At 46.9% G+C, this 18,856-nt stretch overlaps 1 protein-coding gene across 2 annotated transcripts in view; it reads left to right on the top strand.

Annotated features, from left to right (window-relative positions):
• ITGB3 (integrin subunit beta 3) overlaps positions 1 to 18,856 on the top strand; it is a 62,883-nt gene that overhangs the window by 22,086 nt on the left and 21,941 nt on the right. Inside the window, exons 3-10 of one of the 2 annotated variants that reach the window (XM_034941547.4) lie at positions 7,464 to 7,659; positions 8,553 to 8,805; positions 10,370 to 10,532; positions 11,180 to 11,341; positions 13,778 to 13,873; positions 14,282 to 14,371; positions 15,051 to 15,185; positions 16,236 to 16,665. In XM_034941547.4, the coding sequence (XP_034797438.1) occupies positions 7,464 to 7,659; positions 8,553 to 8,805; positions 10,370 to 10,532; positions 11,180 to 11,341; positions 13,778 to 13,873; positions 14,282 to 14,371; positions 15,051 to 15,185; positions 16,236 to 16,665 (1,525 nt within the window). Of the gene's footprint in view, positions 1 to 7,463; positions 7,660 to 8,552; positions 8,806 to 10,369; positions 10,533 to 11,179; positions 11,342 to 13,777; positions 13,874 to 14,281; positions 14,372 to 15,050; positions 15,191 to 16,235; positions 16,666 to 18,856 lie in introns of both variants that reach the window. The other variant, XM_063598969.1, reaches the window with a different exon arrangement.

Raw genomic sequence — 18,856 nt, 5'->3', positions numbered from 1 at the left:
CCCCGCAGGTTCTCCTCCCCTCTGGGCTGAGCGGGCTGCTCAGTGTGATGTAGCCTCCTCCCTCCTTATTCACTATGTCCTCCTTCCTCCCATCGTGATATTACTAAAGCTTCTTTTACCAGGAAGTTGCAATTCTGCAACTGAATGCTGGAAGAAGGGACAGCTGAATGGGGAGGGGGGCCTTGGGTAGCCGAAAGCCTTCAGGAGCAGAGGAGGGTCAGGACAGAAGCCCTAGTGTCACTCAAAGGGTGCTTCCCCCTTTTCCTCCTTCCCTCCTTTCCAACCCAAAGCAAGAGAAAATGCAGGTATCTCTGGCCCAGAGAATCTGGGGAAAAAGAAAACCTTCTTGGAGGGTCTGTCCTGCTCCCTATCCCCCATTTTTCATCCCTCTTGATCTGTATAGGGACTAGCCATGCAGCTGAGGTGGGCTGGGGCCTGACCAGACAAAGCCGTTAGGTCACATAACCAGATTTCAAAGATGCAAATGTAGAATATGTATGGGTGACTGTTGTGCTCCTTGTCCCGTGGGGCAGGCCTGGGGAGGGCAGAGGGAAAGGTGCAGGGTAGATCAGAGCATGACATAGGACCAGCCTAGGAATTAGGGGTGCAGTCAGTGAGGAAATGGGCGCAGCTAGGACCAAAGAAAACAAATGGAAGGAGGTAGAAAGTCCAGTAAGATATTCCCTGGGAGAATGGCATATAAACATGAAAGGAGGCGGGGCCAAGGTTAGTGAAGGACTACAACTATCCTTCAGCAAGAGGGAGGAGGGAGAGAAGGAAGGGTGGAGGAGCCCAGTATGGGACAGAATGTGGTGACCGGGGAGGGATGGGAGGTGGGAATCCTGGACTGTAACCTGAACATAAATGCTATTTTGTTATTGAGAGGAGCAGGGCTTCCCCTGGATAGGCCAAGTTTAACTGCTGAAAATGCCTTGGACATTGACTTCAAAAAACCAAAGGTGAACTGGCTGGTCCATTTTTTAGGTAATTTTTTGAATAATCAAACCTTGGAGAGCCCTCTGTTCTTCCTCCCCTGAGTTGGCTGTTCCAAGCAAGCTGGCAGTGCCTGGAAAAACAACTGGTTGGGCTCGGCTTTCCCCTTGGTCCTAGAGGACCGGAGCTCTTGGGTGTGTATAGTGAGAGCTTGGCTGGGTAAGAGGAAAACATAGCCAACGTGGATGAGCACGGAGTTTTGGGCCCATCTGCATAGGGTGTGTTCTTGGAGGGTTGGATACCGACACGGGTTGGGTTGCTGTGCTCTCTCTGGTCCATAAATCTAGCAAAGAGGCCGGCTTTATACAGAGACTCAACGCGTAGTCTTAGTCTCAGCAGTGACATGCTGGAGTCTAGAACCTCCCAAACTCATTTGGTGTTGAGAATTGCCTGAGGTGCTTGTTAAAAATAAAGCTTCCCAGGATGGACCCTGGGTCTGTTACATCAGAATGGGTTTTTATGATAGCAAGTTTGGCAAACATTGCTAATTGAAGGGCCATTGGGGTTGGGGTCAAGGTGGATGGAGGTGGAGTTAAGGTTGCCAGATAAATACAGAACATCCAGCCTGGTGCCTGTAGTCCCAGCTACTCAGGAGGCTGGAGTGGGAGAATCCTCTGAGCCCAGGAGTTTGAGGCAATAGTGCACCATGATCATGTCTAATAGCCACTGCACTCCAGCCTGGGTAACACAGGGAGATCCTGTCTCTAAAAAATAAATCTAGATTACAGAACATCCACTTAAATTTGAATTAAAAAATAATTTTTAGTATAAATTTGTCCCAAATATTTGCTAAATTTGGCAACCCTACAGTGGAGGGAAATACTAGGAATTCTTATATAAGCCTGAGTACACCCTGGAAGGTGGGCCAGCTTCCCACTTTTAGCCTGACAACCAAGGGTGACAGAGGAAGAAGGAGTTTGAGTCTAGCAAAGTAGAGGAAGACTCTAATAGGATTTCCTTCTCATTTTCTTCTCTGCAACTGCAGGAGCAAGATATAGGCCATGATTTACATTTCTGTATAATCATAAACATAATTTTATTCTGACTTGTCTTCTTTCTATTTATTTTTAATCTGGAGGACAAATGTTCATCTTGAGAGTTTTGCTCCAATTTATTATTGTAAAAGGAAGTATAATATTAAGAGTGCTCCTCTTCTTCTAAACAATGAAATGTGAATACCAACAACTATAAACAAAAATGCTTCATGTTCCTCCCCTCCTCCTTTCTGCCCTCTTCATTCTTTTCTCTTTGCGTGTTCAAGTGATTTCTTGTCCTCACCAGATGAGTTAATCAAGACAGCAATGGATGGGAGATGTTTTGGTGGTGCTCTGGGGTAAAAAAAGTACTGGGGCATATTGACTCTCGCTCTCCAAGAAGAGTATGAAATAATAGTAGTTATTGTGGTAACTGTAAAAAAGAGTCACCTGCCGGGTATGGTGGCTCACTCCTGTAATCCCAGCAGGGCCAAGGTGGGCAGATCACTTGAGGTCAGGAGTTTGAAACCAGCCTGACCAACATGGCGAAACCCCGTCTCTACTAAAAATACAAAATTAGCTGGGCGTGGTGGCGCAGGCCTGTAACCCCAGCTACTAGGGAGGCTGAGGCAGGAGAATTGCTTGAATCCGGGAGGTGGAGGTTGCAGTGAGCCAAGATCGTGCCATTGCACTACTCCAGCCTGGGCAACAAGAGCGAAACTCCATCTGAAAAAAAAAAAAGTCACTTATATTTGCATTTATTTGCTTATACTGTGTCCTAAAGCAGGGGCTCCAATTCCTAGTCCATGGCCTGTTAGGAACCGGGCCGCACAGCAGGAGGTCAGCAGCAGGTGAGTGAGCATTACCGCCTGAGCTCCACCTTCTGTCAGATCCGTGGTGGCCTTAGATTCTCACAGGAGCTCAAACCCTACTGTGAACTGGGCATGGGAGGGATCTAGGTTGTTCACTCCTTATGAGGATCAAATTAATACCTGATGATCTGGGGTGGAACAGTTTCATTCTGAAACCATCCCCACCTCCCTGTCCATGGAAAAATTGTCTTCCCTGAAACCAGTCCCTGGTGCCTAAAAGGTTGGGAACCTCTGTCCTAATGGATTTCAGTATAGTTAACTTATGTTGAGATTTTTATATTTTGAAAGCATTTCACATTCACAGTCTTCTTTTACTTCCTGACCAACCCTGTGAAATAGGCAGGATAATGACAACTATTCATGTTGTACTTTCCCAATTTCCAAAATGGGATTAATGGAGAATGGTACCAAGAGCGTGTGTCACCCTCCCAGGAGAGGGAGGTAATTCAGCCAGCTCGCAGGGCGCCGGCTGGAACCTCCCACCTCTGTGCTCAGGCCCTTCCCCTGGGTCTTGGCTATTTTTGCCCTTTTCGTGTAACATCCGGTTTCCCTGGGAACTGAAACTTTAATATCCACCCCTCCCCCTTCTAGCTTTCTTCCTGCATAACCTGGAGACATTCCTTCTACCTTCTCAGCCTGGGTTACCAAGAAAGGGAATGTTGCCCAAGTATGTTGAGGTCATTGCCTTGGTGCTCTTCTGGAACAGAGGGCTCTCGTGGAGAGCTTGGCTGACGAGCAGGCCTGTTATATTCCTGACCTCTGATGTCAGCAACCACAAAGGGAGGGAGGGAGGCAGTTTTGTTTTTCAGTGTTTAATTTTTCTAAGGAAACTCATAACAAACCATTAGGACTGTCAGCACATCTTAGCGCTTCAAACCCTCTTCTCATTAGGACTGCCACATTAGAAAATAGGAGTCAGGAAACTCCCGTCTAATGCATTCTCTCCCTCTGCTGATGGAGCCTGAAGATGCATGAAGGCCTTGCTGCTCTCATCCAGTTTGCTGGGCTCCGGTCCCTGCTGTCTTCTTCAGCATCTGTCTTGGTCCTGGAAAGGATCCGCTCCTCACTACATTCTGATTTATCCACTGCCTTTTTGGGAAGGTTTTCTCCCTGGGGCTTTGTGGGCAGCTAGAATCAGAGATAGCATTGGGGCTTTTCTGAGCAAGAAAAAGACTGCTTCCAGAGGAGGAAGGGGTAGGAGAGGTGGGCAGGGACAACAGGAGGAGTCTGGGCACAAAACCTGAAGTGCCCAAGTGCCCAGGTCATTCCGTCCTCAGCCAGAGCTGGGTGCACGGGAGACTTTCATCTTCCTCAGAGTTGTGGAAGGTCTGTGATGTCCCTGTTGGAGTATTTGCCACCAGGAAGGTTAAGTCTTATTCATTGATTTCCATCGCCGAGGCTGGTTCCCTGCCTGCATACCTGTGAAGCTGAGAGAGAAAGAGAGAAGCTGCTGGCTTCCAGAAACTCTACTTACTTCTTGCCTGGGCCAGGGTAGTCCTCATGCTGTTGATGTTGCTCGTGTCCCCATCCACATGGGGAAGGCTTCAGCCCATGAAAGGGGGATCGGACTGGAGAGGGAGAGAGACTTTAAGCATTGGGAAGGGTTTTGGGTTACAGGGTTTTTTTGTTTTTGTTTTTGTTTTGAGGTGGGGTCTCACTCTGTCACCCAGACTGGGGTGCAGTGGTGTGATCTTGGCTCACTGCAACCTCCGCCTCCCTGGCTCAAGTGATCCTCCCACTTCAGCCTCCTGAGTAGCTGAGATTCCAGGTGTGCACTACCATGCCCAGATAATTTTTGTATTTTTAGTAGAGACGGGGTTTTGCCCTGTGGCCCAGGGTGGTCCGGAACTCCTGAGCTCAAGTTATCCACCCGTGTCGGCCTCCCACAGTGCTGGGATTACAGGCATGAGTCATCGCACCCGGCCGTTACAGGGCTTTTGAGTATGAATGGCTCCTTGTGGCCCAGTCCCTCTTCTGGCATTATGGCTGCCAGGTTGCTTGAGGGGGCTGAGGAGGCAGATGTCATCCATCCTTCTCCATCCCTCGCACATGCCCACCTTGCATCCTGTTCCCTACCTGGGGCATTCTCTGTTGTGGCTCCTCCCTAGGACCATTCCTTCCACACTTTTCCTTTTCCGTGCCTTGACTCTCACTCTATACGGAATGTAGTAAAGCTTATTTTGTGATGATAATTACAGTCAGACAATCTAGCTGGCCTCTCAGTTCTGCCACTTCCTAGCTCTGCAACTTTGAGCAAATTCCTTAATTTATCCAAGCCTCAGATTCCTTACCTGTAAGATTGGGTTCCTTATTTGTGAAGCCTCCAAACCTTAGGTTTCTCCCTTGTAAAATTATAATAGTTCCAGCATTATGGAACTGTCAGGCAGATTGCAATAATCCATGTAAAGTGCTCACCACAGTGCCTGACATACAGTAAGTGTTCAATAAATGTCAACACTAGTTGTTCTGGGATATTGGTGTGGGTTATCCAGCAGACATTTGGAAGTGCTTGTTGGGGATGTGGGTAGGGGTGGGGTTGAGGAGAGCCCGAAGGCCTAGACATTGTGAAATAGGTCCCGGGAGGGGTTTTCCAGCTTCCTCGCTGGTCCCCTCAACTTGGTAAGGAGCCCTCATAGACATGCACCCACACAGTGTTGGCTAAATTGGCTGAATGTCAGAGCCGGAAGGGACTGAAAACACTGTGTCATCTAAAGGCCTTGTTGAACAGGTGAGGACACAAAATGATATATCTGAGGTCACATGACTAGTCAGTGGCAGGCCTAGGATTGATCTTCTTTCCTGATTTTCAGTGTTCTTTCCAGGGTGGCGTGGTCCCCTTCAATACTCAGGTTGAAGCACCCAGAGCCCCAGGGGGCCGTGGGTTTTTGGAAGGGTACTCAATTTGTTCTTTGTCCAGGGTGAAGGAGGACACTGAAGTGATAGGATGGGCTCTGGTTAGGTGCCTGGCCCATGTTCCCAAGTTTGTGGAGTTTATTCATAATTAGCTTATCCAGGAAGTACTTGTCAAGCATCTCATAGTAATAGCTTACATTTGCTGAGGACTTCCTCTGTGCCAGGTGCTGTCCAATGCATTTTATGTGGATTGTCTTATTTAGCCTGTGTGACATCCCTGTGAGGGAGGTACCATAATTACTATTATTTTAAGTAACTTTTATTGTGGGAAAATATACATAACATAGAATTTACCATCTTAACCATTTTGTTTTGTTTTGTGAGATCAAGTCTTGCTCTGTCACCCAGGCTGGAGTGGAGTGGCACGATCTTGGCTTGCTGCAACCTCCACCTCCCAGGTTTAAGCGATTCTCCTGCCTCCGTCTCCCAAGTAGCTGGGACTACAGGTGCACGCCACCACACCTGGCTAATTTTTGTATTTTCAGTAGAGACGGGGTTTCACTAGGTTGGCCAGGCTGGTATCGAACTCCTGACCTCAGGTGATCTGCCCACCTCGGCCTCCCAAAGTGCTAGGATTACAGGCATAAGCAACTGTGCCTGGCCCATCTTAACCACTTTTAAGCATACAGTTCAGTGGCATGAAGTACATTCATAATGTCATGAAACCCATCACCACCATCTATCTCCTTAACTCTTTTCATCTTGTAAAACTAAAACTCTGTACCCATCAAAACAGTAATTCTCTATTCCTCCCAGTCCCTGGAAACTACTATTCTACTTTTTGACTCTATGATTTTGATTGCTGTTAAGTACTGAAGGAGGGACTGTTATTATGTTCGTGTTACAGCTGAGGAAACTAGGCTTGGAGGAATTAGGTGACTTGCCTTAGTAAGCAGTTGTAAGTGCAATGCTGAGATTTACCCCTGTGCTCTTAGCCCTGACTCTCTCCTGCCTCCTTACACTGCCTTTCCCTATCACATTTGTGGTAAGTCCTAGGTCGGATGCTGGGAAATGAGAGGGGCCAAGACACACACAGTCCCTGACTACATGGATCTCACAGTCTAGCCCGTGTCAAATACAGTAGCTTCCAAACTGTTTTGACTCTGACCTACAGAAAGAAACACATTGTACTGGGTATAGTTATTTATTATATGTGTTATTCCCCACTCTCCTCCAACAATATAAGAATTTCACAAAACAACCCTTTGACTATTTGTACACTTTCATATTTTCTATTCTATTCTATTGTATTTTATTTAACAAAATGATGGTTGACACCTGCTAAATTGATTTTGGGACCCACAAGTGTGTGGTATTCCACAGTTAAAAAATGCTGGTCTACCAGACATCTTACTGTACAGGCTCTCCTTCTAGCTACAACTCCATGAATAGGCCTTCTTGATATCTCAATTTCTCTTTTCTTTTTCCTTTTTTTTTTTTTTTTGGTAGAGACGGGGTCTAGCTATGTTGCCTAGGCTGGTCTTGAACTCTTGGCCTCAAGCAGTCCTCATGCCTTGGCCTCCCAGAGTATCAATTTCCCCTTTCTGTACAACGGTCCTAAGGGATTATCCCAGGAAAGACCACAACAATTTGTTTATGCTTCAATGTATGGGGTAAACTCTTAGCTATTGGGAAGTGGTAGGGCCTGCAGGAGGTAGAGAGTCGCCATAGCTCTGATTGCTGGACTTCTCTTTGGGCTCCTGTCTTACAGGCCCTGCCTCTGGGCTCACCTCGCTGTGACCTGAAGGAGAATCTGCTGAAGGATAACTGTGCCCCAGAATCCATCGAGTTCCCAGTGAGTGAGGCCCGAGTACTAGAGGACAGGCCCCTCAGCGACAAGGGCTCTGGAGACAGCTCCCAGGTCACTCAAGTCAGTCCCCAGAGGATTGCACTCCGGCTCCGGCCAGGTAGGGCTGGGACTCTTTGCGGGGAGAGACCTGAAGCAGATGGGCATAGAGCACAAGGTGGAGGTCTGAGGAGGAAGTCTTGGGAAAGTAGCTCAGAATGGAAATGGGGTGGGAAGACAAGGATGAGGGGGGAGGTGTGGGCAAGAGAATGGAAGAAAATAAGAGACGTTAGGACTTGAGTCAGAAGATCTGAGGTGAATCTTGACTGTATCATATATTAGCTATTTGACCTTGGACAAGTTACTTAACCCTTCAGACACAGTAGGTGCTCAAAAAACATTTGTTTCTTCTTTACCCAAGTGCCTGTTTTACCTAGCTTAGAGCTTTGTGTTGAGGTGCAAATGAGATATAGAACAAGAAAGCGACTTGTAAGCCCCCCTTTCATGGGGAATTGGGACAGGGGAATGGGGGCAGACACAATAGGTACACAAGACCTTTAGAGGGAGGAAGGGTTAGACTAAAGACAGAAATTTTGAAGCATTGATTTTGACTTTCCAACTAAGTCAAGAAGGATTTACCTACTATCAAGGCATGTGTTGGATGCAATGGGATTCAGAGAAGGGTAGGGTGCAGTTTCTGTCTTTTACAGAGTCTGAAGTATAGTAACTATCAAAATCTCTGTGACTCACAGTGATAGACCCGTGGAACTCACAGGATTAGAAATCCCCTGGGATTTAGAGAAAGTGGAAAATTTTAGAATGGAAAAGAAGAGGTTAAAAATAGGAGGGTCAAGAGATTAGAAGAGTAATAGAATTGCAAAGGAAGAGGAAAAGGGACCAGGGCTTTCTGGTTTGCTTTGATCATGCAATTTCTTAGTCCCAACTGTATCCAAATCTGCTTATTCAATCTTGGTGGGAGAAGAAGATAAAAACTAACATCTTTCTGCCTTCCAGATGATTCGAAGAATTTCTCCATCCAAGTGCGGCAGGTGGAGGATTACCCTGTGGACATCTACTACTTGATGGACCTGTCTTACTCCATGAAGGATGATCTGTGGAGCATCCAGAACCTGGGTACCAAGCTGGCCACCCAGATGCGAAAGCTCACCAGTAACCTGCGGATTGGCTTCGGGGCATTTGTGGACAAGCCTGTGTCACCATACATGTATATCTCCCCACCAGAGGCCCTCGAAAACCCCTGCTATGAGTAAGTCCCTCCTCCAGATGCCAGGACAGCATCCTTTGCCCCAGGAAGGTCCAAGTCCTGGTTCCTATTTCTAGCTCTAGGATCACTTTGTTGGCTGTCTTCTTGCCAAACTATAGCTCTTTTCTACCTTGGTCTCCCTGTTTGGCAAATGGGCTAGCTTGTGGATCTGGAGTGTTGTGTCAATGGAGCCTAAGGCTGTTTGGAGAACCTAGAAAGAAAATTCATCAGCTTCTTAGTCTTGGTAACAAATAAATAGAAGGCAAGAGAGAATGGGAGGGAAATGATGTCAAAAGTAGAAAGAAATTTATGGATAAGTAAACCGAGAAATTATGATTACAGAAGGATCGATTCCATTGTTGGCGTTATTGTCTTCATCAAGGCCGTGCATCCTGCAGGGTGAAAACAGAAGAAATGAAGTGCTAAGGAATATAAAAGAGTGGAAATGACATTTGTTGGACACTTTTATAGTCTGTAAATGGATAACTTGTGCCTCTGTTTGACACTTTGGCTTAAAACTGAATGGCTTATTTATTTAATCGGTGGAGACTGTGCAAATCCATGTATTAGAATAACTTACAATGCTGGTTGCTGAGCCTGAAAAGGTGTGAATTTACTTTTTAGTTTTCAAAGTTACGGCCGGGTGGGGTGACTCACTTCTGTAATCCCAGCACTTTGGGAGGCCAAGATGGGAGGATCACTTGAGCCTAGGAGTTTGAGTTCAGCCTAGGCAACATAGTGAGACCCCCATCTCTACAAAAATTACCAAAAAATTAGCTGTGTGTGATGGCGCATGCCTGCAGTCCCCAGGACTACAGGGAGGCTGAGGTGGGAGGATTGATTGAGCCTGGGAGGTTGAGGCTGCAGTGAGCCATGATTGTGCCACTGCACTCCAACCTGGACAATGGAGCACAACTGTCTCTAAAAAAAAAAGAAAAAGTTTTGAAGTTATATGATGTGGCATTCAACCTTCTATCTGGGTTGTAAGGTTCCCAGGCAAGACATCAGCTATTAATTAAACACACTATTTTGACTGGGGGCAGAAATGCTCCTGTCTTGCATGATCTATCAATTTATTGATGGTTCAGGGACCTTAACTTACTGATGGACTTTTGCTTTATTGTTACTTTAGGAAAGTGTTAAGTATAAGGTGATAGTAATAGCAACTCGAGCCTCGCTCTGGTCTAAGTGCTTTGTGTGTATGAACTTACTTAAGTCTCACAACTCTTATGGGATATGTGCTATCCTGGCCCCTCTTTCACAGGTTGGATTGAGAGGCTTGCCAAAGGTCCCATGACTAGTACAGAGGGCACCTGGGATCTAAGCTCAGGGAGTCTTGTTTCCAGCTCAATCCCTTATCTTCTAGGTTAGCTGGATGGGGGTAATGTTGATGGGGAGCTTCAGATAATTTGAGGATTTTGGAGTCTGAACTGTCTGGGTAACTGTGGTTGTATGGAACTGGCCTTGGCATACCACTATCTATATTTGTCCCCTCTCTTTCCTCCCAATTCCCATGATGCCTTTTCCATGAAGGTGTCTGCTTAAATTATCTCCCATCCCTCCCCAGTATGAAGACCACCTGCTTGCCCATGTTTGGCTACAAACACGTGCTGACGCTAACTGACCAGGTGACCCGCTTCAATGAGGAAGTGAAGAAGCAGAGTGTGTCACGGAACCGAGATGCCCCAGAGGGTGGCTTTGATGCCATCATGCAGGCTACAGTCTGTGATGTGAGTTTGGAGGACTTGGAGTGCCAGGTGTGGCTGGCATAGATCAAAATGGGAAAGGAAGTGACTGAACTCTGGGGATTTCTGGTGTAAAATGAGAAGAGAACTAAGCAGGGCTTCCTGCAGTTATGAGTAGTAAGTTGCTCCTGATATTCAGCCTTGGCTTAAATCCACTCCCTGGCCTGAGCTGACATTTCTTTGAACCTCAGTGGTCTCAGATGTTCCCAGGGGAGAGCATCTTCCCATCCTCAGAGTTACTTCAGAGTTAAGGCTGAGTTAACTTAACCTCAGCAAAGTAGGCAGATGTTCAGATGAGATTTCTTCTAGCCCAGATCAGCTCTGTGGATGCACATCAGTTTCTAGATGAGCAATGTGACTGTCATTAGAAGAGTTAAGTTTGGAGTTTAAGAAGATCTCATTCAGCTGCTTGAACTAATCAGCTATGAGACTGTTTTCTGAAGAGAATGAAACTCGTGAACTGGAAAGCTTCAGCTTTGGCTCCAAGGACTGGGACTGAGACCCTTGTTTTGAAGAAAAACAAGCTGTCCAGCCCTTTAGCCAGGGAGCACCTTGGGTCTCTGTTCTCTACCAGTGACATGGCTGAATTTGTTTTGTCTCCTCTGCCTTTGTTTTTTGTTTTCTTTTAACAGGAAAAGATTGGCTGGAGGAATGATGCATCCCACTTGCTGGTGTTTACCACTGATGCCAAGACTCATATAGCATTGGACGGAAGGCTGGCAGGCATTGTCCAGCCCAATGACGGGCAGTGTCATGTTGGTAGTGACAATCATTACTCTGCCTCCACTACCATGGTGAGATCTCTGGCACCACCTATGGTTTCTATTCATGATTGTGAGGGTTGCCCTAACCTAGGCAGAGTCTGTGTGAATATGAAAATGGCAGCCCCTCCTTCTGGGCAGGGTGCAGGGCTCGGTTTCAGCTTGCCCCTATCCCTTACCAACTGGACACCGTCATCCAGCATACAACCTATATAACCATTAGAGATGTCCCTGATTGTGGTGTTATCACTGCCTTCACTGTCACCAGCATAGCAGCAGCATCATGGGATCCGGAATGGACCCAAAGGATTTTTACAACCCAGCTGGAAAGCAGGTCTTCCTCTCCACTCTGATTAGCCCTTTCTTGGAATACCATACTAACTTGTGGTTATTGGAAGAAGATAGAGGAAAAAAAAGAGAAAGATTGGCCAGGCATATGATGGCTCATGCCTGTAATCTCAGCACTTTGGGAGGCTGAGGTGGGAGGATCACGTGAGTCCAGGAGTTTGAAACCAACTTGGGAAATATAGTGAGACCCTGCCTCTACAAGAAAATGCAAAAATTCGTTGAGTGTCGTGGTTTGTGCCTGTGGTCCCAGCTACTTGTGGGGCTGAGGCAGAAAGATCTCTTGAGCCCAGTAGTCTGAGGCTGCAGTGAGCTGTGATCTTGCCACTACACTCCAGCCTGAGTGACAGAGCAAGAACCACCCCTGCTTTTTTTTTTTTTTTTTTTTTTTTTTGATACAGAGTCTTGCTTTGTTGCCCAGCTGGAGTGCAGTAGTGCAATCTTGGCTCACAAGCTTCACCACCTCAGTCTCCTGAATAGCTGGGACCACAGGCATGCACTACCATGCCCAGCTAATTTTTGAAAACAGGGTCTTTCTATGTTGCCCAGGCTGGTCTCAAACTTCTTGGCTTAAGCAATCTGCCCTCTTAAGCCTCCCAAAGTGCTGGGATTACAGGTGTGAGCCATTTCTCCTAGTAGAGACCCCTTCTCTTAGAAAGAGAGAGAGAGAGAGAGAGAGAGAGAAAGAGGGGAAAGAACATAAAAGGCATGGTGAACAGGTCCTACGAGGAAAGATTAAAGGGCCAGAGTCATTTAGCTTGAAAGAAAGAAGGCTAAAGGATGATTTAGCTTATACATGAGAAAACTTCTTATAAGTTGTTTTATATGGCCATAGAAGGTTAAACAAGAGGAAAATATTTAAATTGAATCAGGAGAAATTACTATAAGCCATAAGAGAAATGTGCTGTAATGCTCTAGGTATCTGGGGCAGGTGTGAACTCTTCGTCTCCTAAGGACAATATAGCAACTTCCTCATCTAGGTGACTTAAAGGTATACCTGTGTAAAGGCAGGAGACTGAGCTGAGGATCTAATGAGCTCCCTGCAAGGTCTAGGATCCCATGGACATGTTCACGATTCACCACCCCACCCCCACAGTGTCCTTGAGTTCCTTGGTGTCAGCCATATCCAAGTCAAGCACTACCAGACAATGAGTCAGCAACATTTGACCCCTAATCTATGCAAGGCACTGGGCCAGGGGCTGAGGGAGGTAACAAGACTATGTATGGTTCTATCCTTGGGGAGTTTTTGGTCTACTTGAGGAGAAAGGATATATATATTTACAATAACACAAGATGCATGATTAGTGCCAAATGGGTGTGGCACAGCCAATGTGGCTATACGTGTCCAAGGGAGGAAAGGTCATCATGAGCTGGGATGGCCAAGGAAGTCTCCTGAAGAAGGTGGGGGCTAAGCTAGGCCCTAAGAAAGTAGGAGGATTACCAACAAGAAGGCCACTCCAGGTGGGAGACAGTGGGCCAGATCACTGCTGAGTGGAAGAGGGAGAGAGGTGAGCGATATTTGGAAAGAAAGACTGAGACCACACGGTGGAGGATCACGAGGGCCAGGCCAAGGCATTTGTCAGTAGTTCCAAAACAGAGGCCTAACCCAGTGCCTTGTGCGCGGAAGCAGCTCCATAGTATTAGTGCATTAAATTCAAGCAGGAAGAAAGAGGTGCTTAGTTTTGACACCACTGGCCTGTACCTCTTCGTCTATCCCTGGAGTTCACAAGTAGACTTCTGTGCTACTTACCCTTCTTATCTCACTGTCACCCCCCCTTTTTTTTTAAGAGACAGAGTCTTGCTCTGCTGCCCAGGCTGGAGTGCAGTGGTGCAATCATAGCTCACTGTAACCTCCAACTCCTGGGCTGAAGTGATCCTGCCTCAGCCTCCCCAGTAGCTAGGACTATAGGCACTTACCACCACATCTGGCAAATAAAAAAAATTTTTTTGTAGAGATGGGGTCTTGCTATGTTGCCCAGGCTCTTGTCTCACTTTCAGCATGAAGTGAAATGGTTTAAGCACCACCACACTCTGAGCCACAGCCCAAGCAAGATAAGTTCTAAGGTTTAGACCATAGAGATGTACATGAGACTTCATTAACCTCTACATCCTTCATTTTCCTAGGATTATCCCTCTTTGGGGCTGATGACTGAGAAGCTATCCCAGAAAAACATCAATTTGATCTTTGCAGTGACTGAAAATGTAGTCAATCTCTATCAGGTGACTGTGCCTTCGGGCTTCCTGGAGTGGGCCCTGTGATGGTGGGTGCCCCAGGTAGCCAGCCTGTGCTAGCATTGGATACAGTCCCCAATCAGGAAAGACTCTCCCCTAATCCACTCCCCAGGAGCTAAAGATTGCACTCTGGGCCTTTTCCCTGCAATCTTGAACTTACTAGGTATGTGTTGGTGTTTGTGGTGGTGGAGGGGAGGTGGTGAGGGGTGTGAGAGGTTTCCTCTACTTTTGCTCAGGGCTGAAAAACTGCTAGATATATTCCTGGCAGTGACAATGGAAATATCCCGTACCTTCCTCCAATCTTCATCTCAGGACTCTCAGTGGGATTTGGGGAGGGCTTTTGGAGACCACCAGCTTCCTTTGGTAAGCTCTGGACATCTTTGTTTTCCTTTCTAGAACTATAGTGAGCTCATCCCAGGGACCACAGTTGGGGTTCTGTCCATGGATTCCAGCAATGTCCTCCAGCTCATTGTTGATGCTTATGGGGTAAGTGTCTTGTGCTGGGAATAGTCCTGCGGAGAGTCCACCTCATTTGGCTTACACAGCAGGGCTCAGATTTGTGAGTCCCAGTTGCCAGTCTACCACACGGTCTTACTGCCTTCTCCGTGTGCTCCCAGAGCCCAGGCAATGGCCCGCTCTAGAAGGGATGCAGCCTTCTGAGAAGGAAGGAAGGAAGGAAGGAAGAGAGAAAGAAAGAAAGAAGATGGGGATGGGGATGGTGATTAGATGGAGAAGGAGCAGAGCCCTGGAATTGTGGGGGCAGAGTGAGGGAAAACTGGGCTCCAATAACAGGGAAAAGAGAGAGCTGAGACATGGGGAAGGTGAGGTTGATGAAACATTAGGTAGAAAATGCCACTTTCCAAGGTGACCAGTATTGGCACTCCCCTTTTGCAACATCTATGAGGCCTGCAGGAGGGTGTAGCTGGTACATTTTACCCAGACTCACCTAGACGCAAGTGGAGATGGAAAGAGGGAGCAGGTTCCTGCGCAGGAAACAGAGTCCTAGGGGTGCTCCGGCAGCTTCCAGGTCAAACCTTGGCCTCTGGCACTGCTGGGGTGAGTCCAGAGCTACTTGCCAGATTTGGCTTGGGATGGAACTGGCTCTTGCCATTTCCCGTTTCCTTTCAGTTCAATTTCTTGTCTTCTTGTGCCCCTTTCTGCTCAGAAAATCCGCTCTAAAGTCGAGCTGGAAGTGCGTGACCTCCCTGAAGAGTTGTCTCTATCCTTCAATGCCACCTGCCTCAACAATGAGGTCATCCCTGGCCTCAAGTCTTGTATGGGACTCAAGATTGGAGACACGGTGAGGTGGGCTGGGCAGGGCCTTTGTCCTGGAGCATCTGTGGGCACCCAACCCCCTTTCTTCCTTTTGTAGTGACTAAAAATGGCCCCCTTCCACCAGAAAAAAAATATGGGCAAGAAAAATACGTTTCCTGAAAGTCATTCTAAGTTAGATGTAATGGATCCACCAATCTTTTCCTCTGAGGCTTCTGTTGCGTAAGCCATTTCTGTTACGTGAACTTCACTCTCAGGAATTTGAAAAACTTACAATTTGGTTACCTTTGTTTGTGTATGCACAGTTGATTGCAAAGGAAAATATTTCTTTACCTTCAGTCCCTCACCAGTCTCCAGCCTTTCCAAGGTAATTAATACCTTTCTTTTGTAAAATGACACAAGAAAGTAAAATCTAAAATGTAAAACACTCCAGTCTCTCCACGACTTTCCTTATTGGTCGTTTCTCCTCCGCTTCTGCCTAAGGGGAGAGGGGTTGGTGGGAGGGGAGGAAGGAGGGGAAGAAAATAGATCTTTGGATGCGCTGATCCTTTCTATTGACCTATCTGTCTCTCAGGCACTTGTGCAAACATCCCATGTTAGAAATATTGTCCTGAAACATGCTGTATTGCATAAGCTATGAAATGTGTGGGAACTGAAGTAGATCCTGAGCTTATGATTGACCACCATGTGGGATTGTGTGGTGCAAAATAGTGCTTTGTGCATCTTGCTGATAATTATAACCAGGCCAAAGCAGGGTGTTTATATGATCACAGGTTCTGTTCAGTTTGAGCTGGTCTATTTCATATGTGGAGTGAAAAAACAGCCTTTTATTATTTATTGACTGTAAACCATGTCTCTGCATCCAGCTAGATATGTCACAAAGATACTATTCCCGTGCTTGTGTTTTTGCTTTGCAGACCTTCATATAGGGAAGGCTGAGGAACTCCAGATTGCAAAAGCATAAGACACCCAATTTGGGTATTCCTTGGCAGGGCAGGGAACAACTTTTTTTTTCCTCCAGAGCTGGAGTGTTAACTGGGCCCAACTGTGTCTAAATACAATCTTTCTTTCCATCCAGGTGAGCTTCAGCATTGAGGCCAAGGTGCGAGGCTGTCCCCAGGAGAAGGAGAAGTCCTTTACCATAAAGCCTGTGGGCTTCAAGGACAGCCTGATCGTCCAGGTCACCTTTGATTGTGACTGTGCCTGCCAGGCCCAAGCTGAACCTAATAGCCATCGCTGCAACAATGGCAATGGGACCTTTGAGTGTGGGATATGCCGTTGTGGGCCTGGCTGGCTGGGATCCCAGTGTGAGTGCTCAGAGGAGGACTATCGCCCTTCCCAGCAGGACGAGTGCAGCCCCCGGGAGGGTCAGCCCGTCTGCAGCCAGCGGGGCGAGTGCCTCTGTGGTCAATGTGTCTGCCACAGCAGTGACTTTGGCAAGATCACGGGCAAGTACTGCGAGTGTGACGACTTCTCCTGTGTCCGCTACAAGGGGGAGATGTGCTCAGGTGAGGAGAACTGCAGGGCCGCCTGTCCTGGAACCCACACCCCCTCACATACCTGCAACCACTGGAAACATAGGTGAAGGCCTGAGATGGGTCTTTGCAGGCAGAGGTGTAAGTCAGTGGTTCCTAATCTTTTTGAGTATAAGGACCAATCCCCTTTTCAGGTTAAAAAAAAAAGTTACTGATAGATGGCAATTAAATTTTTAGCATTTATAGACTTAGAAAACACATGTCAGAATATGTAGTAAGGTTAGTAATAATTTTACATCACAAGAGACCGGGAAAAGAGTAGTATATATGCAAGACATTGGAGTGTGCTTGAACAATGTCTGGAAAATGGTGTAATGCTCTTGTTAATGTTAGCACTATTTTGTTAATCACTGTTACTACTATTGGTGCTACTGTTATTTTTTGGATTCTAGATCTTTGCTATCCAATATGGTAGCCTTTAGCCACATGTGGCTATTTAAATTAACCAAAATTGAAAAATTAAAAATTCAGTTCTTCAGCTCATCAGTGGCCACATGTAGCTAGTGGCTGCTATATTGGACAGCACAGATCTAGAACATTTCAACGTGATAGAAAGTTCTCTTGGATAGCACTGCCACAGAGAGTCCCTGCTGACAGATTGGGGATTACGATTTTAAGTCCTTCTACTCAGCAGGGTGCTGAGTTGTCCTTCTCATTGCAAAATTCAGTAAAATCTTGAGGCCCACTGATCATCTCAAACTAGTTTCTCCTTGCCCCAAGAACCACTCCTGGGGTACTTCCCCAGCTAGAAGTTGAACTAATGTTAATGTAGTCTTTATCCGCAGACATGTTGACAACACTCTCAGAGGGCAAATAGTCTTGAGTTGTTCCTGGGGCACTGAGGATGGGTTTTTACTGGGCCATAATCACTGTGGCTTAATCCCTCTTGTGACAGACACAAGTTGGTTGGGACTGGGTTACAGGTGTATTGTGTGGCCAAACAGAGAGATTATAATTGTTTTCTGGGGATGACCCTTGACTCAGATTGGCTTCTTTGGCATTGGGGTTCTTTTTTTTTTTTTTGAGACGGAGTCTTGCTCTATCGCCAGGCTGGAGTGCAGTGGTGCGATATTGGCTCACTGCAACCTCTGCCTCCCAGTTCAAGCAATTCTCCTGCCTCAGCCTCCTGAGTAGTTGGGACTATAGGCATGCGCCACGATGCCCAGCTAATTTTGGTATTTTTAGTAGAGATGGAGTTTCACCACATTGGCCAGGATGGTCTCGATCTCTTGACCTCGTGATCCTCCCACCTCGGCCTCCCAAAGTGCTGGGATTACAGGCATGAGCCACTGCGCCCAGCCAGCACTGGGGCTCTAATCAGTTGAGCTAATCCATGCAGATACTCACTTCGATACTGATATTAACCTTTAAAAAAGCTCACTTAGAAAGGTCGATCTGTGTCATTCTAAAGCATGCCAGTAACATAAAAATGACTGGTTTTTTTATTATCTACGACATTGTTTCCTTTACTCATGCTGTCAAAATTTTAGAGAGAGTTTGGAAGGAAGTGTTATCAGAATGATTAGGGGAGAGCAAGAGATCAGATACACACAGATGAAAGCACACAAACAGCAACCATTTGAATTAGGGGGTGAGGCAGGAGTTTCACTTCATTTTACTATTTAAAGTATTTACATCTAATTCAAAGTACCAAAGGAAATGGGTAAATTTGAAGTGGGAGACCCCTGGGAAGAAGGTTGGGGACTGAGGGAGAGAGGGTGGTCCCAGGAGAGGAGTACAGCTGGACCACGGGGGCACCCCCAGTCCTCCTCCATGGCCTGATGGTTCCTGGTCTGGTGTGAGGCACTGCGGCAGGATCCCAGCCAGAGCATGTTTCTTTTGGCTGCTGCCCCACTAAAGCCACAAAACAAAGCTGACTGGGTCAGAAGCCCCAGTTCCTGCCTCTCACCAGTGCAAGAACAGCTCCTCCTCAGTGCATTCCAGTCTAATCCATGAGGGAACCAGGGCAGCCATTGCCGCCTCCCTCTACCATGTCTTGCTAGGGTGTCAGGTGCCCACCCAGCCTCAGGTCTAGACCCTGTGGTGCCATCATCACATCCTCCAGTGACAGATACTCAGGGGCGCACATCATTGAGCACTTGCTCTGTGCCATCATTTGGTCCATATGAGTGAACAAGGGGTCATGCATGATCCCTGACCTCTC

This window comes from Pan paniscus, chromosome 19 (assembly GCF_029289425.2).
Source record: "Pan paniscus chromosome 19, NHGRI_mPanPan1-v2.0_pri, whole genome shotgun sequence".
Lineage (NCBI taxonomy): Eukaryota > Metazoa > Chordata > Mammalia > Primates > Hominidae > Pan > Pan paniscus.
This window is presented reverse-complemented; position numbering and strand designations above follow the sequence as displayed.